The sequence below is a fragment of the Raphanus sativus genome, chromosome 4 (genome assembly GCF_000801105.2).
Source record: "Raphanus sativus cultivar WK10039 chromosome 4, ASM80110v3, whole genome shotgun sequence".
Classification (NCBI taxonomy): Eukaryota; Viridiplantae; Streptophyta; class Magnoliopsida; order Brassicales; family Brassicaceae; genus Raphanus; species Raphanus sativus.
The window spans coordinates 36,087,753-36,109,443 of record NC_079514.1 but is presented as its reverse complement, the minus strand read 5'-3'; the positions used below and the strand labels follow the sequence as shown (position 1 = coordinate 36,109,443).

The window sequence follows — 21,691 nt, the reverse complement described above, 5'->3', positions numbered from 1 at the left end:
GTTAACTCTGATTAAAAAGTTCATGTATTTTATGAACAACCAAAATTAGTTTGTGTATTTTTCGGGAAGCCTAAAAAGTTCATGTATTTTTTCAGCAAAAGAAATTTAGTATGTGTATTTTTAAGGAATTTTCAAATGAAGTTTGGATATTTCATATACTATTCAGAGGCTAAATATATGGACCCAATACATATCCAAAATTTTATATTTGTAAACTTTCGGTTTGGTTTTGGACCAGATATTTTCGATCTGAAAAATCCAGATCCGGAAAAAAACGGCTCAAACCCGACCCAAAGACCTGAAAAAAACACATTCTCTATCATATGATATAGGTCCGAAATTTTATATTTGTAAACTTTCGGTTTGATTTTGGACCGAATATTTTCAGGTCAGTTCTGATTCAAGTTTTTGAATCCGGCTAGACATTTTAGCCGGATTCAAAAACTTGAATCGGAACTGACCCAAAAATATTCTGTCCAAAACCAAACCAAAAGTTTACAAATATTTGTTGAGTCCAATTTAGTCGAAATCTATCATATATATCTAAAAATTCACAAACAACTCTAAATTTTACATTGAAAGTTTCGTATTAATTAAAATGTTTCTGTTACAAAAACAAAACTAAAAAATATTGCAAAAATAATAACAAAATTGTTAGCAGAAAGATCTTGTCGGATTGAATCTATTCGTGTCGATTTTATTAGGCCCAGGTCTATTCGGATCAGTTCTTTTTGGTTTCAGTTCTTTCAAGTAGAAGAGTTTTGGATCCAACAAATATTTGTAAACTTTCGGTTTGGTTTTGGACCGAATATTTTCGGGTCAGTTCCAATCCAAGTTTTTGAATCCGGCTAAAATGTCAAGATTAGGTCTAGATATTTTAGCCCGATTCAAAAACTTGGATCGAAACTGATCCGAAAATATTCGGTCCAAAACCAAACCGAAAGTTTACAAATATAAAATTTTGGATCTGTATTGGGTCCAGATATTTAGCATCTGAATAGGATATGAAATATCCAAATTCTATTTGAAAATTCCTTAAAAATACACATACTAAATTCCTTTGCTGAAAAAATACACGAACTTTTTAGGCTTCCCAAAAAATACACGAATTAATTTTGGTTGTCCATAAAATACATGAATTTTTTATTCAGAGTTAACGGCGTCTTACTATTCTGTTAGTCACTGTTTACACCGTTAAAATCGAGGTGTGAAACCTTCAAAATTCAAAAGTTCGTGTATTTTATGGACAATCAAAATTAGTTTGTGTATTTTTTGGGAAACCAAAAAAGTTTGTGTATTTTTTCAGCAAAAGAAATTCGGTTTGTGTATTTTTAAGGAATTTTCCCTTTCAAAAAACCATATATATAAAAAACGGACCCACATTATCAGTTTTGCTTTATATATCAAGAACCGTGCTCTTCTCGTCTATTCATATCTTACTCACCACTTTTCTGCAAACTCTCTTTCTCTCCCTCTCCGGTTCCCTTGCTCTTTTAGAATCTGAGAAATAACGTTCATAATTGTTAATTATTACTAGGAAACTAACTTATTGTTTCTCCAACCTTTTGTTGCATGGATGGATCCTCAACAGGTAATTTATTGTACTATCATCTAAATTTTAATGAAACTTCTCTCTTTTTGAATATAATTTTTACCTGCCTTTGTTCTTCAATCCCCAAAAATCACACAGTTCAAAACAACAGAATTTTTTTTCAGCTCCTGCCCATAGCAACTCAAAATATTCGCCAAGACGGAAAATAAAAGTTCGACAAGACCTATATCTTTGCTAATTTAATGACTACCCTAAACTTATCTCTGACCCCATTGAAAAAAAATATATATATACATATATATATATATATATATATATATATATATATATATTAGCAATTGATATAGAAGAAAAGCTCTAAACAGATTGTCGGTTTGATAAAAAAAGTTTGACGATATAAGAACCGGCTGCAGGTCATCACATAATCGGTTATACAAAGAAAACTATCGTTACTCATTCTTTAGCAAAATTTAATTAAATTTGTTTGAACTTGCAGGAAATGTCAAATGAGACATTGGAAACTATATTGGCAAGCTCAACAAAAGGAACCAATTACAAAAACATTAAAAAAATGGAAGAGGAAATGAAGAAGAAGCAAGGAAAAGGAGAACTAGGAGGTGAAGCGCAAAAATGTCCAAGATGTGAATCTCCAAACACAAAGTTTTGTTACTACAACAACTATAGTCTTTCTCAACCTCGTTACTTCTGCAAATCTTGTCGGAGATATTGGACTAAAGGTGGTACTCTCCGTAACGTCCCCGTGGGTGGTGGCTGCCGTCGAAACAAACGATCTTCATCTTTCTCCAAGAACATCAATAAGCCTATCAATTTTCACAACGATCCACTTCACAATCCTTTAATTACGGGAATGCCATCTTCCTTTGGATATGACTCCATTGATCTCAACCTTGCTTTCGCAGCTCTTCATAAACAATCCCCTTCTCAGGCTACACCTTCTTTTGGGTTTGGAGGTGATGTTTCTATTTATGGAAACTCGACAAACACACACTCTGGTGTGTTAGGAAACGGGTTGAACTTTGGAGGGCGAAACGGTAATTTCAACAGTGGTAGTTTTGGTATGGTTTCATGTCCGGAAATGAAAATGAAAGCAAGACAACTTCGTCTTTGGGGATTTCTCTGGAGGGAAACGAGAGAAAGCAAGAGAATGTGAACAACAACAACAATATCTTAGAGAATCCAAGCAAGGTTTTATTGGGGTTTCCATGGCAAATGACCGGGAATTCTGCTGGAGGTGTACCGGAGATTGATCTGGGAAGGGAAAGCTGGAATGGGTTGGTTTCATCTTGGAACAATGGTTTATTTAACACTCCTTTGGTCTAGATTAAGATATCTAATAAAGAGATAGTATTACTACTATATATTGAAGTTTATGTCATCGCATGTTTGTACTCCACTGTCACTATATAGGGGATGTTTGGTTTTTCAATTTCGAGCGTTTCTATCTTTTTTAGTTTCCCACTTTTCTTTGAGACAAAAGACCAAAGAGTTCTTTTTAAGAAAATGGTTTCTTCTTTCATGTTTGTAATTTTTTTCTTTGGTAGAAGTTTTAATTTGTGATTTAACGGTGGTTTGGCTTGTTTTCATTAGTTGTTATCTTTTACTCCATTTTCTTTTGATAATTTCGTTAGTTATTTATTATTTAACGAGGGATACATTTTTTTATTTCTTATACTCTCATTTTATTATGATAATAGCTTGTTAGCAAGTTTCAAAAAATAAATTGTTTTCTATGATGATGGGTCACGGTTCGCTAGTAATGGCTCACAATCGACCACAATTTCTAATAAGTATCATTAATACCAACTCTTGTTATACACTTATATACTAATAATAATATGTTAATACTAATACACTTATACACTTAAAAATTCCTTGTACTGCATGTTAATACCAACTCTTGTTATACACATATACTAATATGATTAAGTGTTGGATATGCACCTACGTTGGCATATATGCAGTTTAAGGAATTTTTATTAATAGCACAGACGATCAAAAGGTCGTACTAAAATTCGATAGTTTGTTAGGTTAACATGTCCATCGACATTCCACTGGTTGATGTCAGTGAAAAAAGCATTGGATTTTGAAATTTGAGTGGTGAGTTTCAAGATATTCTTGTCATGATTGCGTCGCCTAGTTTCCAGGTAGAAAATTGGACACTAACCAATTATACTTTCTATGCAAATTTGTACGAGTATACGTTAATTATTATTAGGAACTGATTTGAATATAATTGGTTGATGATAGGCCATACTGGAGGGTTTTTATAATCCTTTCACGAATTTCTTGTATAGAATCAAATCTACACAGAGATTTGAGCGTGACGCCCTAGGGCACTTATATTCAACAAGTCTACATGGATGCAGTAAACTATATTTTCTTAGTTTGAATTATATACATTCTCTGTAGGGTCCAAATAAAATAAAATAAAATAAAACAATTGTAAGAAATCCATGAGTTTAGATTTTGTACGGTGGAAAAGTCGTGAAATTTGGGATTTATAGGTTGTTGCCTCCCGACAAAAGAATAAAATTGGTACGAGGCAGGAGCCGTATTTCATTTTAAACTTTAGTACTCCTTATGTTATTTTTTTTGTTTTTTTGTCACAAAAAGAATATCACTTTAGAATATCAGTATAATTTTCAGTTTAATATTAACTATATTAAGGATAAAGATCTCACATCGAATATTAGAAAGGATCCTTAGCAATATATAGATAGATGAATTACTCTTTTTATTACCAATTGATTTTAGGTTTGAAGTCCATCTAGATTAACATGGTATCAGAGCTCGATCTATGCAGTCTAATCCGATCCATTATCGATCTAATCCAAAGTCGATCCATCAATCCTTACTCAAATATTTCGAGATTGACGTTCAAAGAACCATCATCTCGAGAGAGCGTATTAGGGACAAAAGTCTCACATCGGGTATTAGAAATGATCCTTAACAATATATAAAATATATGGATCAATTTTCTTATCACCAATTGGTTTTAGGTTAGAAGCCCATATAGATTAACAAACTAGGAGCATAGCATCCGCGCAGACGTAGAGTAATATCCCATATATATTAATTGGAGATCTTTTAAATAGTTGTAACCTATAGTTAGTATGTATTCATTGGCAATGATTTGTGGTTAGAATAAGCCGACGTGACATTATTATAGACCATTTAAAGTGAGCATAGTATTAAAAAAGTCCTACAAAATTGTAATAAAACATATGACTATAAATTCATCGCCTAACCTAATTATACACAACGTCATTGAAGTATCCCCTAATTAAAAAAAAATGTAGAATCTGTAAGTCCATCATCTCTTTTTGGGCTTCATATATTTTCCCTTTTAATTGACACTAATATAATTGGGCTGCTGAATTAATTTACATCATATTTAGGCCCATTATAAATAATACCAACGTATTATACTAAGATATTATGTAGTTATATCTATAAATTTAATAATTTAGTTATATGTATTAAAAACATTTTTTAATTCTAAATTTGATTAAGTTAACTTAAGATAACCAAATATAAATCTATTTACATGATTAGTTAGTAAATAAATGGAATGCGGTTTTATTTTTGTAAAAAAAATTATAAACAAGTTAAACTTCTATATATATTTATATAACAAATCGACCAACATATCATTTTTAAAATTCTTAAAACAAAATCATTTTAATTTTTTTTTTTAATGTTATCCTAGTTACTATGTGATAACGAATGCATTTCATGAGACTTCTTAGATAATTTATTTGCAGCTTGATTCCTTTTTCTTTCTCTGCTTGTAAATTCTATTAGTAAAAAGAAAAAAAAATCTATTAGTAAACTTACCTTTTTAAATTACCTAAAAGCGTTGTAATTTTTAGAAGGGTTTATGAACAATTACTTAAATAACATTTCACTACAATAAAGTGATATAATATCCAATATACCTAATGTAAAAAATGGAAAACCAGAAAAATCAATGTGAACTTTAAAAGAAAAATTATAACATATTCGGAAATGGAATCAAATCAGAAAAATTGCAAATGTCGTCCAGTCAGGACAGTTAACAATTACGAAAAATTAGTGATAATTCCATTAACAGAATGTAAAAAATGAAAAACCAGAAAACCATAGTAAACTCTTAGAAACGAAATTGTAAAATATTCAAAAGTGGAAATAACAACATTTGGAACATAACAATTACGAATAAAGTTCATACTCGGAAATGTAACATATTCGGAAATGGAATCAAATCAGCAAAATTGGAAAAGTTGTCAAGTCAGGACAGTTAACAATTACGTAAAACTATAAAGGTGATAATTCCACTAATAGAACGTAAAAATGAAAAACCAGAAAAGCAAAGTTTCTTTTGTCACTGACAGAAAAGCAAAGTAAACTCTTAGAAACAAAATGTAAAATATTCAAAAAAGAAAACTAAAAAAATTGGGAAAATGACAAATCAAGAGAATTAACAATTACGACTGAAGTCCATACTGTATAAACATGTGCATGATGAATAATCAGCAAGTTGCATTGTGTCTCAAAACCTAAAAAAATATTACTCGATCAACATGTCTTTTGCAACCAGAATGATGAGCATGACACTCTCTTTTCAAATCATTGCAGCTCTTCTCTTTATTACTGCCACAGCCTCATCATCAACATCTCCCAGCGGCTTCACCATGGACCTAATCCACCGTCGCACTAATTCATCTTCTTCTCAACGCTCTAATACTGATGATCAACTCCGATCATCACCTTACTCCGACCTCGTCTTTGATACCTACGAGTATCTTATGAAACTCCAAATCGGTACACCTCCTGTCGAGATCGAAGCAGTCTTAGACACGGGAAGCGAGCACGTATGGACACAATGTTTGCCTTGTCTTAACTGCTACAAACAACGCAATCCCATATTCGACCCTTCCAAGTCCTCGACCTACAAACAGAAACAATGCAATACCCCTAATGACCCCTCTTGTGATTATGAGTTGATATACGGAGACAAAAGCTACTCCAAAGGAAGCTTCGCATCAGAGACTGTCACCCTCAAATCCACTTCCGGCCAATCCTATGTAATGCCTAAAACAGTTATTGGATGTTCGCACAACAGCTCAGGGTTTAAAACAACCGGTTCTGGCATTGTTGGCCTAAACTGGGGGCCTTTATCACTCATCTCTCAGATGGGCAAAAACATGCTAGGTGCTATTTCTTACTGCTTCTCCCCTGAGGGAACTAGTAAGATCAACTTTGGACGTAACGCTATTGTGTCGGGGAATGGGACTGTATCAACACCTATGTTTACGAAGAAGGAGGAACCTGGTACCTATTACCTAAACCTAGACGCTGTCAGCGTTGAGGAAACTCGCATTGAAACACTGGGGACACCGTTTCACGCCGTAGACGGGAACACAGTCATAGATTCTGGAGCAGCTGTAACCTACTTGCCCACGAGCTACTGCAGCCTAGTGAGGGAGGCAGTGGAGAAGTTTGTTACAGCGGAAAGAGTAACTTACGGGGACAACTCGCTTTGCTACAAAACGAACACCTTGGATGTCTTTCCAGTGATCACAATGCATTTCAGTGGAGGTGCAGATCTTGTTTTGGATAAAAACAATACGTATATGTCTTTTGGACAAGACATTTGTCTGGTTATTCTGTGTGGTGCTGAAGAAGCCGTTTTTGGTAATAGAGCGCAGAATAACTTCTTGGTTGGTTATGATCATTCTTCACGACTGGTTTCTTTTAAACCCACCGATTGTGGAGTTACACAAGACATACCAAGAGACTCAATTTCTGCAGCATTGGTTTTACAGTTTAACGTTAAGTTTGTTTTTTTTATATTTGTCCTTTCGTTAATGAGACTATAGAGAATGGTTTTTTATTATTTATATGTCCCTTTCATTAATAAAACGATAGAGAATGGATTTGTTTTAATCATCAATATGCGAATGAATTTTTTAGTTGCACTCATAAACGGATAATAATTTGACCGCTTCTTCATGACCAATAATTCCTTCATCACTTTTTCTCCCCTTCTATATTTAAAGACTCGTTTCCAACAATCAAAGAGCTTCAACTCAATCCTTGTGGATACAGTGAAAACCACATGAAAGAGCTCAGAAAAAGATTGTTTCGTCAACAGAATGGTACCGCTTTAGCCAGTAGGAACATGATCCGAGCCAGCCGCAAAAAAAAAAAACACTTTCTCATGTGGAGTATGTAAACTAACATTGAACCATGAATAGTTCTTTAGTGAACACTTGCAAGAATTTCATGTGTTCCATATATTTTCAGCGGAAGCTACTCTGAGACAACTCATATCACAGATTGATCCCGACCAACTTCTCATCTAGAGTGTGAGTCATCACATAGGCTTTCACCAGATAAAATAGTAACCGTAGTGCAGAGATCCAAACTAATCTTGAACACTAAATTCCTGCATATTTCAAGCAATAAAATCCAACCAAGACCGTTAAATCTGAGATCCAACATAGATTCAGGGATTTTCTCTCTGATAAATTCAGTATGCTTTTGATATGCTATCAAGGGTTTATGTGAGAAGAAAGAAGAAACAAGGAGATGAGGTGGAAGAACTATCGAAAAGAGAAAAAAGAGGATTGATAACTTGGCAAGGAAGTTAGGAGTTTGTTAAGAGTTTGCTAATGGGCCTTGACTATATAAGAGTAATCGTTTTACATTTGGATTGTTGAGTAGTTGGATGGGCTGATTGCTTATTGGTGGTGATTGCTTCTCGTTTTACACACAGAAAGAGTATAGAATATATCTTGTTTCTATCAACCTTCCTTTGTGTTCTATACTACAACTTGATGCGTTTCAGATATCAGACCATACAATATCACAATATCACTCTGTAATTGCAGCTTTACATCAGCCAAGATAATATAATTTACAGATCTTATGAATATACAAACCAAAACTGTGGAAGCCTATAAATATACATTTACAACACACATCAGGACATCATCATACTCCAAGCCTTTGGAACCCTTTTCTAATAACTTTACCCGGTTCCGTTTTTCACCAAATTGACTAACAAGAGACAATGTAAGAGACGACTCAACAAGCTTCCTCATGGACTTTCCCTGCAATGCAACCTCTTCTTAAGACAAATTTTCAGAAGTCATAGCTCTATCTTGAATTCAAAGAATGTAATCAACCATGCTCGAAGACTAAGATAAGTACTTTCTGATCTCAGGATAAATCTTCCTCACTCGTGAGACTAAATCATAACTCTCTTGCTGATTGAATTACATTGATTGCATGTATCGCAATACTGTCTCACTGTCACACATCATATGAGAATTCTTTCTGGCAACCATAGACCCCTTTCACCAGCGATCAGTACTAATATTTCCTTCTACCATGAAGCTTCTTTGCTTTTTACAAAGACTGCTCTGAGGCAAAACGCATTTCTGGTATATTTTTTGCTGCATTTGAACATCCTGAAGCAACTGTTGATTCCTGACTCTAGAGGCTGCTTACCCAAAGACTTGTCCAAATGTTTCATCCTCATTCGTTTAGGCCAATATTCACCCTTTATTACTCCCACATAAAATTTGACTCTATATGAAGAGTCTCTATCTTTTGCTTCATTATTCTTTTCCACTATTCATCCCACATCATAGCGTCATTCTCCTCTTTCACATCGACCAATAGAGGTAAATCTTCACACAGTAGTATTTTTTTAGTGATGACAAGATCTCACACCAGTTAGACTATAACTTTTTTTTATGAAAACTCTTTTTTTTTTTCAAATTCTTTTCCGTCTTGTTGATTGGTCTGTTTTCTCAAATCTTCACCTTCCTTGCTCATGATGATTCAGATTTTTGGACCGTGTATCCACCAGAATTCTCACCTTCCATAAAGATATTCAAAATCACCTCATGACTTCTTCATTTTGTAAAGCATCTTATTCCATAAGTTGGATCCTTTTATCAATGATAACATAAAATCTGAAACTTCTCTCAACTTCCTCCTGAACTGAGCAAAAAGATTTCATTGTAGATCTAAGCTATATTAGTAAAGATGCATTTAATTATGTATGTTGTTATTTTGGATCCTGAAATCATCAACGAGATTCTCCATTGTGAATTTTCATCTTATCAGTTCCACAACTTTGATGGTAACATCTTCGCACAATTAAGTTGAAAGAACAACTTTCACACGTCAATTACAAATAAACTAACACACTTGTGAAAGCATCAAATACTTTGTTTGACTAGTGGGACGACACCACTTACATCCATATGCATCTCACTAAAGAACTCTAGGCGCATAAATCTTTCTATCACCGTCTCATCCTATTTATGATCCTCGAGATTAAAATCCTAAGCTCATTAGGCCCACTATGGTCTTCTTATTAGTTAGGCTTATATTTTAAACAAGATCTACATGGCTCCTCTTATATTCTTGAAGCCCACATGACTATTTCTCTTAATAAGAACCCAATTCCACGTCAACACTTCATGACAACTCGTGGCATTAACTATTCTACAACTGTTTGTGTGTTTCATGCACCTCTTGTAGCTCCCATTAACACACATGATAATACATGTTCTTTCAACTTTTATTTAATTAGTGTGTTTATTGCTAGGTTTTTTTTGCCATCTAATAGTATTAAAAATGATCTCTTGATCTAGATTGTTGTGAATATAAACTTTACAATGAAAGTCTAGACAGATAATGTTAATATATAAAAAAATATCCAACTCTAATTAATACGAAATTTTTTAGGAAAAAAATTAAAATTAAATCCGCAAAAGCTTTGTTTATTGAACCCAAAATGAACAATATCCCAAAATGAATAATATCATACTAATAGACCTTCAAAAGTCGGACATGAACTTGAAAAAGAAACATAGATGTTATGCAATTTATGGCCGGAAGATGTTTGATGAAATATTTGAATAGATTAATTAAGTGTTTTGCATGTTTAGTCCATAGAAGTTGATGTCTAACGTGTTTAGTGGCCATTATATCTAACTGGAATGGCATTCCAACTTGTGATAGGCCAATAGAAGTTTATGTTAACTGCAAGACTAGGATATAATTGGTATTATGGATGTCGATTAGCTTAAATTAGTAAACACACGCCTATAAATTAGCAATGATTGATCGTGTTAGCATCGCATGTTAGTATTTGATCACATAACTTCTTAACCCATTTGTCTCTCATTCCAGTTTTTGTTGATTAATTTTTTTTTTTAACTTTTGTTGATTTTTATTTTATTTTGTTAATTTACTTTAAATCTCATCTTCTAGTCACTTAGATTAGTGATATTTGTGCATTTAAAATGTCATAAATTTTTGGTTCGTTATATTTAGTCCTAAAATATTATATTAATAGACTATAAGATTATGATAGTATACACATTAAATTTTAATGGATCGTTATCAAAGAAAAATATTAATGGACATGTGTTAACAGGAATATCAAAACATTTAACCATAAGATTGGACATTTTATCTGTTAATTTTGATTCAATTAGTTATTTATTTCGATTCGATCTAAAAAATTAGATATCCGTAACTCTTCGAAGTAAATATTAAAAAATCAATATCCGTTAAAAAATAAAATCACAAATACTAAAAATTTCAGTGTCAGATATTCAATCCGTTCTTGCTTTTATAAAAATATATGTATAAATACAATAAAATATAGAAGTGTAAATGAATAATTTTATATATTTTAACATATAATTTTATTAATAAAATTACTTATAGAAGTATTAAATTAAGAAATGAATATAAAATCTATAATTTTATTATTTTATATAAACATTTAATTAATTTATCAATTAATGAAACATATAGTCTCACTAATATTTATTTTAATTTTATATTATTTTTAAAATATGTTTTTCTAAATTTATTTGCATTAAAAAGTGGATAAGATATCCATAGATATTTTTTAATATTTTTTAATATTTGTAATTTTTTTTGGATATCTGAAATACCAGATATCAGTATTTTTTTGAAACAAAATAAATTAAAAAATTAGATATTCATAGAATAGAAAGCAACTCTCAGTACTAGAAATTACGGTGGTAAGTCCACCCTTATATATAGACAAACCACAACATAAAATAAAAGTATCCGCTCTCAACGCTCCCTCCACGCACTGAACACCCACCACATGTTAAGCAAAAGAAATAATAACAAAAAGAAATTCGTTATATAGAATGTGATCTCTCTCACGGTGGTAGTGAAAACACCTGTCACCAGAGATATTAGCGAAGGTAAAATTGCGCGGCTGAAAGTAAAACAAAGCTTGTTATGGATGTTTTTTAAAATTTAAAATATATGTTTTCGGTTGTTTTAATTAATCTCTTTGGGGGCTAGTCTTTAATTTATTAGCTATTTCAAAAAAATTAGGCTATATGTATATATTATTGAAAAAAAAACTAAATCAAATACTGTAAAAAAATGAATTTTGTGAAATATCAAACTAAGTCTCACATCATATAATTAGACAATGAATGTCTAATATATAAAAAGAAGTCCAACTATATTAGTATGAGGTTTTTTGGGAAGGAAACCAAAAGTAAATCCATGCGGACTTATCTCTTAAGTTTAAAATGGACAATATTATACTAATAGTCAATAAGAGTTGGAAATGGATTCACTAAATCCCAATAATTGGTATCTGAGCGGTTGACGAGAAATCTGCAAGAATACCTAAATATCTTTCGAGTGATGAATGGTATATCCTATGAGTTAGGAATAAGAGGTGTGTGTGATAGAGATCAAATTAGAAAATTCTGGAAGTCAGTTGTGGGATACGAAATGAATATGATCCTTAGTTTGAGGAAGGGAATGTGAAATATCAAATTAAGTTCACATCGGATAATTAGACAAAGAATATCTAATATATAAAGAGAAGTTCTAATTATATTAGTATGGGACTTTTTGGGAAGAAAACCAAAAATAAATCTATGCAGACTTGCCTCTTAAAATTAAAGTAGACAATATCGTATTAATAAACAATAAATAATTGAACTTAAGCTCACTGAATCCCAACGTACTTGAATCCATCAACTAACAATTACTAATATATGAGTTTTGCTGGCTATAACTGGGAGAAAAAACAAAAGAAGAGGTTTTTTGACTTGTGTGTTTCCCATTGACACGTCTATCTTATTAAAATAGAAACATTTTATTGGACCTAACATTTATTTTGTAAAATTTTAAATTAAATACACATTTATACTTTATAGTTAAACTTACATTAAATCACTAATGTTCCTTTCTTTATACTACTATCCATGTTTCCAAACAATATATTTATTTCTTTATACTACTATCAATGTTTCCAAACAATATATTTTTATACTACTATCAATGTTTCCAAACAATACAATAATTAATCTTAATATTTTATATCTATCATTTTCTCTTTAAAATTTTGTAGAAACATCATAATTTCATAAATTGCAAAATAATGAACTTTAAAATTTGGATTATAAGATTACAAATTATGAAACTATTACAATTTAAATCAAATTAGATTATATATTGGTCATCCATCAGTTCAATCGGTTAGTCTCGGATTTTAGTGATTTTTGTTGATATGAATATTTTAAAAACCTAAATTGAATTGTCAGATCTCCGGATTAACCGGTAAAATCACAATCGGGTTGAATTTAGAAACACTGATTTAAATACAAAAATATTTTAAATACACTCTTTAAAGTTACCAAAATATTTGTTAAGTTATTAGTGAAAATTTTCATCGTTAAATATTCCGCGATTCCAAAGCGCGGATCATAATCTAGTTTAATGTTAAAAAGGTTCGTTTGTGTGGGAAACTGAATGTTAACATTGCTGCTGCTTTATTTCATGTGGTCTCTTAATAAATTCCTTTTTCAGTCGACAATTCAAAGCAATTAATTATATCTTCTAATGAAAACTCATTTTATATTACTATAAAATAAGATAAGGAATGGAGTAGGATTGGACTAGTAACATTGTAAGTTATAGTAAAACAATGAGTTAATAGTAGTAACAAAGTTAGTGCCTATCTATAGTTTCACAAGGTCCTTCTTGATTCTTTTTTTCTTCGGCCATATGTAACCTCTTGCTTTTGAAGCGTTCGTAGTCTTGCTCCTTTTGGTATGATATTAACATTTTATTATAAGAAATTTAGTGCCAAAAACATATTTTTAAGGTGATAACATTATTATTAAAAGTGGTAATGACATCATAATAGCATAAGATGATAGTATTTGTAAACACGATAATACCATTGAGGCCACTAAAAATCCAACTATTGATCTTCAAAGTAGAAAAAACATTAGTTGGCCGCTTGGCGCTATAACAAATTAAAAACCACTAACTTGTATACAATGTTATGAATGTTCACAAAATCAGCTTTAGGCTTCAAAAATTGTTTACAATAAGCCATATTGTGTGAGAGCGAAAAAATCTACAATGTGTTGTTAGTTCAATTATAGGGACAGTTATTTTAGCCGCATGATCATTTACGAATGACATTTAATAGACTCTCTTTTTTTTTTGAAAGCTTTTAAAATGTTTTAATATAGACTCATTGTTTCACGCTAAGCAATCCTTGATGTAATAGTATAAAATTATAAATACGTTTTAGCCATCAATTATTTGATCTTCTAGTGTGCTCATGTGTTACATCAACAAATTTATTTAGACTACCATCATCAGTTAGAATTTGGGAATTGGGAATTAAGAATCAAAGAAGAAATCCGGTCGTCTCTAAGTCTATCAGTATGTTTATTAATTGCTAGTCAATATGGTCCTTCTCTGGATGCACTCCATAGCACCATCCAGGTTTTTTCCTCTTAATAACAGCTGTATCTACTTATATTATGTTCAAAATGTATAGTTTTATCTTTGATATGCTCATGACAAACAGTTCTTTTTAGGGCTAATTGGCGTAATAGCCATATTTTGGTGATAAATTAGGGAAGTAGACATGATTTTGACATAATTCATTCTCTGTCTTTTTGGCTCCCTTTCATCCGGTTATATTCCTCTAAACAAAAGGTTACTGGTTTCAACACATAAAGTAAACAACGTGGTGAATTTCTGTCCCATAATAACAATGATATAATTTAGGAAGTGCTTCATAAAATTTTATTCAAAATCAAAAGAAGAAAAAATGCAGGAAAAGGAGTAGATAACAATTGTAAGTGTAAAAAAACAGCGAACAAACGGAGAAACCAAGATTATAATTCCATACTATATATATTAGATAGAATAGTATAAATATAAATATAGTTCCAATTGAAAGATACAAATGTAGCTCCTATCAACTAATCACTAAACCCTATCCCAACATTTGAAAAGTGAACTTTAAACTAAACCCTATCAACTAAACATTAAAGTCTACACGGAATTATAAACACTAGTCCAATGTTAACCCTAATCTTCCATAACATTAGTAAGATACATTACAATTCTACATAAGGCATATAGAATAGAAAATGTGAAAACGTAGTTGAACTTTATATATCATCTTAACAGATATGTTGATATGGTTATGCCTTTATGAAAGGTGGTAATGTTTGCTCTAATGTCAACCCCAATCGTACATAAACTAAACCCTATTAACTATCACTAAACCCTACACGAAAATATAAATTCTAATCTGCGGTTAACCTAAATCTTCATAAACTAAATCCTAGCCACTACACCCTACATGGAATTATAAACCCTAATCCAATATCAACAACAATCTTTTATAAATTAAAAACCCAAATTTCAAATTATCAGTAAGATGCATTTAAATTTTACATGAGCATATAGAATAGAAAATGTGACAAATGATATAGTAAAAAATTCTATTCCATTTACTTTCAACATATTGTTTCTCTTTACAAAATCATATACACACTAAAATAAACACATATAACACTGATACAAAATTCATATCAATAGAAAATGAAACAAAACAAACAAGATTGAACTTTCTTTAAAAAAAAAAAAAAAAAAACTTTCTTTTCAAGAATCAAACTAAATTAATAAAATAGTCAAATTTGAAAGAAAGACATTTTGTTCCATTTCATAAGATAATATAGAAACACGTTCACTGTTCATCTTCTACTTCGTCTTCGAACCCAAAATCGGAAACTTACAGGTTTTCACGTTTCGTCTTCACTCAATGAAAAATCTTGGATTAAGAAGATGGATGCATGGAACGGGGTGATGCTCCTCATCCGTGTGATATATATGGAGGCGAATCGGCTCGCGTGATGATCTCCGCCGCCTCGACGGTAACTGCAGCGGCTGTTTCAAAAGAAGAGAGGTTGGGATTCTCAGAAAAGTTTTCAGATCACAAAATATTCTCAGAACTCAGATGGTATGGTAGTAACGATGTCGATCTAATCTGTAAAGAGTTACAAAGAAGGGATATGTGGATGTTGAATTGCCACAAATTATATCACACTGTAATAATAATTATTTTTTATCTTCAGGTTTCACCGGTCAAAAGAAAGGGTAATACAGTATTAATATGTATATGTAACAGAGTGTATAGATTTGTTAGGTAAAATGGTTAGTCTGCCAATTATGGTTTTTTTCATGGCTATAAGCCTCAATTTCCCTTCATTTTATACCATACTGATTTTTTTGTTTGAATTCAATAATCTGCATTAAAATCAAATTGCATATTCTCTCGGTTTCACAAAAAAATGTCACTTTGACATTTTTCATACAAATTAAAAAAATGATTGAAATGCATTTAAATATTTATTAGTTACACATATTTAATCAATGGTATTTGAAGTAAATAAAATTATTGTATTTGAAATTAATATTCAGCTAAAAGTTGCATTGAAATTTTAATATGACATTTTTATATAACAAAAAATGTTAAAACGACAATTATTCAAAAATAGAGAATACATCGTTTCTAATTTTTTAATCAGGTACGAGCATATAAACTTTTTACAAGATAACAAAACATTAGACAAGTATTTATACTCAAATAAATTTCTGTATATTCTCTCCATTTTATTTCAAGTATTGTTTTAGATTTATACATACAAATTAATATAGCATTTAATTTTGTTTATATTGTTCAAAATAAAAATATTATTACTTATACATATAATTATATTTTAGCCAATGGAAAAATAACAATAAAATAATAAATAATAAAATTTTCATTGAATTTTAAACAAATGAAGTATGTAACTGAAACCTTAAAGTAATTTAAATTTATTACGATGAGGTTTTTTTTTGGACAAATATTACGATGAGGTTCTCTTTTTTTTGGGTATAATGATGAGTTTCTCGCAAAAGGAGAAAGGAGAGAAGAGAGAGAAGAGAAAGCTTCATCCGGTGAGTGAGTTTCTCCGGCCGACGGAGTGAGCTTTCACAGTCACCGTCCGTCGGTCCGGTTTTCGTTGTAACAATGTGTTCAAAGCTTCCTTCCGTTTTTTTTGGGTAGATCTATAGTTTCCGTCGTCGCACTTATCTTTCTGGTGGGCGGTCGGCGTCGGCGCTCCGTCGTTGCTCTTTTTCTTCAAAGGAGAACGGTCGGCTCTAGGTTTCTTTTTAGGCGGAGACTCCCTATGCTCCGGTGATGGTCAAAGTGGTGTTTGGTTATGGGGTTTGATTCGGATATGGTGAGATCTCGAGTTCTTCGATGGATGCTCTCCGTTTAGTGAAGCGATGGGGATGAAGATGGGGACCGCGACGCCTCGGGTTGAGATCTCGGGTGTGTCCCGATGAAGCTCTCCGGTGGTCTGAAGCTAATCGAAGGTGATGGGTGACGCGGGTTCCAGTTTCTCTCGAGTATGGAAGTGAGTTAGCAGTTGGTTGGTTCCGAGGTTTGCGACGGCTGGTGGGTTTCAGCCGTGCCCTCCGGAGAAGAAGCGATGCAGCGCCGTGGAGGAGAGATCGTTACACGTGTCCCGGATGTTCGTGGATGTCGGCACGTGGTTTCGCTTTCCCAGGCGACGGCTTACCTAATTGTTAGGGTGTTGCTCGTGATAATGGGCTTTAGGGCCGGTTTGTTGTTTTTTTTCTTTATTTATTTGTGTAGCCCAGTATATTATGTGGGCTTTTGATGTTTGTAAGGATTTGAGGTTCTGGACGTTATTTTAATATAATATAATTTGACGGAAAAAAAAAAATGATGAGTTTCTCATTCACTCTATCGCAAGCATTTATTGAGCAATCAAAGATGCTAATAATGCCAGTTTGAACGTACCGACGCCGTATCTCTCAGACACGCTGCTTTTGTCCAATTTAAGTGTGCATGGGCCGTAACACAGTCTTTGACCAATGCATTAAATCACTATTGTTATCTAATGTATCAATCAATCAATTAGTACGTATAAATGGCTAAATGATTGATTAAATAAAGCATTTTAATGATTAGATTAAATCCCAGTATATACATGTTTTCTTATCCGCGATATGACAATTTTGTTATCAATCATTATAATATATGCTATCTATGTTTAACAAAGATTATCCTTTGGAAAAAAATTCTTCACATTTTCTGTGCAATGACAGAAAGAGTTCCAATTTTACAATCTATCCAGAACTCACTTTTAATAACTCACTAGAATGATAATATACGTCTTGCACGAAATAATTTTTTTTAACTATAATGTATTTAAATATTATAAACAATATTTATTTTGTCATCGATAAATTTTTGTATTCGACTAAAGATTAACATTCGGATATCATTTGTTTCAGTTTAGTTATGTTCAATTCAGATCTTTGTGGATTCGGTTCGTTCGGTTTGGATCTTTGCGGATTTGGATTAAAGTTCATATATACTTTTACTTTCTATAAATCTAAAAATAAAAAATAGTATATAACATATAAATTTTAATAAATCCTTGAATAAACCATAAAACCTAGGATTTAATATTTATCCACGGGTGTACGGGTTTAAGGGTTAGGATTAAGAGTTTAGTGTTTTTAAAATTTAGTGTTTAGTGTTTTTGCTCTAAGATTTATGATTTATCTAAAAACTTAAAGTTTATCTAAAGGTTTAGTATTTTGCTGACGACGTTAAAAGTATTTAAAAACTTTTCCAACTATTACTATTTTTATTTTAAAAACATAATATAACTTAAACATATTTTTGTTTCTTTTTTAAAACACATTGAATATAAAATAACAAAATTCTATTGACTAATGAACCTAGATGTTCATTTTAAGAGGGAACCCAAAAATAACTCTTATATAAATTGTTTACATGCATGATTCTAATCAACATGATTTCAGTGAACTACGTATGTGTGATGTAATATGAGTTTTAAACAGCGACATGCTCAAAATGAAAACAGTACCCGGCCCACATATAGTCTCGAAATATTGTTAATATCATAATGCCATTTGATCTTAATCTCTTAAGGGTTGGGGAGTTTGATATACACCCTTATTGTGTTTACACCTATGATACAAAAAAAGTTTGAACTGACCTAAATGATAAGAAAAAGTTTGAACTGACCTATATGTATGATATATTTGCTAATGACTGTCACTGCAGTATCATAGTAATTGGTTATTATTACAAAAGCATTGGTGTATCATGTGATATGTAAATATTTCTCATAGTAATTATTTATTACAACACACATGCATTTTAAAATCTTTTGGCCATACATGCATTATGCATATTACCCAATATTATTATCTGTTTACCTTCAGATAATTCTAACATGCAGTATTTTTTTACATTGATCACACGTATTAAGAAAAGTAATATAGAACAAGTGAAAAAATAGAACAAGTCCTTTCTCCCTTGGAAGCATCACAAAGGTCCACGCGCATTCGTGGGTGGCACACAGAGTGACAGAGATTCACAGCTACATGTGTATGTTATGTACACACAAGTTTGTATATGCTAGAGTATTGCCATTTTTTACGTGTGGAAAAATATCATAAAATATACAAAAATGTAAATTGTGACATATTAGTGGGGGCAGATGGAGACTATCAGACTATGGAATATATAATATATTACATCTAATCAAGTATTGCCACCTTAATCGCATATTTGACAAAAATGTTTGTCGTTTACTTCTCTTATTCGTTACAGGATGCAGTTACAACTAGGATGCAGAAATAAAGATTTCAACGTTTATCTTTAAATTATTACTATTTGGTCTCCCATTTCGACCCAAATAGTTAACATAATGTATCATAATAAATGATCGATTCATCCATTTATATTAATTGAAAGATAATTCTAAATTCAAATTAGGCAATATGATATGCTTTTGGACTACTCTATATCACTAAATACATTCCTTTAGAGACGGACCGGTTCAGCACATAGATAAAAAAATGCATGCAAACTATTTTGACACCAATTCATAATCAAGTTGGACACAATCAACGTTTACTGACGATTTTATCAGTGACGTTCTTTATTAAATTTAAATGTTTCTTACATATAGATATGTAGTGTATTAAGATCAACAACACATGTAGTTTCGTCTGTAAATGTGTTAAATCAGTTGAGTTGATGGCCCTTGAGTTTGAATAAAATGTGTATTTTGATGTTACTAGCTTTTGAATTTGCTTCGCAAAAAAATATTGGCATGATCTGTTCCAATACAGTCAATCTATCAACTATACCTAATATACGAAAACATGAAGTTTGATTAAGCTCCTTTGTTTCCTCTATTTTCTCTAATTTTATTTTTGTATTTTATATAATTAAGAGATATGTAACATTTTATGTGGAGGAATCTTCATTTTCTACAAGTTAGAAATTTAGGAGTTTCAGGATTGGAGTATTCTAAATAGGTGGATTAGTGCTCTAACAAAAACATATAATTGGATAAGTGTTTCAATCTTTTATGTCTGTCTTTTAAGGTTAAAAGTTGGTGGTTTGACAATATCCACTCCCGTCTACATTTAGTCTTATTTATCAATAGTAATTAATACGTGAAAACGGTGCAATATATACCAAAAGGCATTTCGTTACAGAAAAATAAAAATGAAATAAAAGAAGAGAGCTTTCACTAGTACCTTCAAAAATCAAAGAAGTCCTTTTTTCCTTGCTTAATATGTCCAATGGGCTGACCAATTTCCACCAAACTTATCCCTAATATGTCCCCCGATTAAGTAATAAATTAACTTCAAAATATGAGCTAAATCAAATAACGAATATCTTTACAAAAAGGAGAAAAAGTTGATATGGTTGAGAGAAGTGGAAAGATAGCGTTGTCTTGATTGTGGCATCAAAATATCATCAAACAATAGCACACCCAATAAATCCTTAGGAACTGGCTTGCTCGATCACTAACTACGTGTCGTCCTTAAGTTTCTCGGTCGACCGGTAGTTGTAACGTGCAACTCGTGATTTTTTCTTACGTGGTTGACGTGTTACTTTTATCTATATTTTATCAAATTATTTTTCACACTCATTTGATCACCAGTGGCAGCCATCCATGATCCATGCATCATAAATACACTATTTCATACTCCTTTGATCACCAAAAAATTTATGGCCAAGCTGTTACATTAATGACCAATTTGTTACAAAGAGAACGTACCACGTTTTACAAATATCAAGTAATGCCGTCCATCATTAGAAAAAAGGTAAATACTATTTGATCATCCACAAAACAACTATATGAAACCAAGTTGTGTTTTTTTTTAATTCCAAATGTCGCAAATTGTTAGAGAGAAGATGTAGCCACGTTTCATAGAGCCACTTATATATAAATTGTAAAATTGAAATTCAGCGAAAATACAATGTAAAAAGGAATTCAAAATCACATATTTTATTAGAAATCTTTTATACAACTTTTACAGACTTCTTTGATTATAATCACACGACTCGACACAGATCAATTTTTACCACATCCAATTTACTTGATTCAACACTTGTTAATCAAGTTTACCTAATCATTAAACTACAAAACCTCAAAGCTCTTTGTGTTTTTTCTGAGAATTACAACGTGAAAACTCTAACCCAAATCTTAAGTAAAAATCAAATATATATTAAATAATGGTTTTTATTATCTAATATATTATTTCTTATCTTTTAACATCACATATTTTTTTTAATTTGTGATCTAATGATATTTTTTAATGTTTATTTCGTCAATCAAATATATGGAAATATTCCGCACCTTTGTATTTTGACGT

General features: G+C 31.5%; 2 protein-coding genes across 2 annotated transcripts; both read left to right on the top strand.

The window, feature by feature from the left end:
* Nucleotides 1-1,424: 1,424 nt before the first annotated feature.
* On the top strand, nt 1,425-3,178 carry LOC108848858 (dof zinc finger protein DOF2.1). Its single transcript, XM_018622312.2, is given in 3 exon segments — nt 1,425-1,591; nt 2,049-2,622; nt 2,625-3,178. Coding segments are annotated over 3 exon segments (858 nt in total). The 5' UTR covers nt 1,425-1,576; the 3' UTR covers nt 2,894-3,178.
* Nucleotides 3,179-6,102: 2,924 nt separating this feature from the next.
* Nucleotides 6,103-7,434, top strand: LOC108850853 (aspartic proteinase CDR1-like). The gene has a single exon (XM_018624318.2). The coding sequence runs from the start codon at nt 6,136-6,138 to the stop codon at nt 7,432-7,434; it is 1,299 nt and encodes a 432-aa protein (XP_018479820.2). The 5' UTR covers nt 6,103-6,135.
* Nucleotides 7,435-21,691: the final 14,257 nt, after the last annotated feature.

Bases quoted from the DNA above. Each gene is read 5' to 3' on its own strand.
- LOC108850853 (XM_018624318.2), top strand. From the start codon at position 6,136: ATGTCTTTTGCAACCAGAATGATGAGCATGACACTCTCTTTTCAAATC.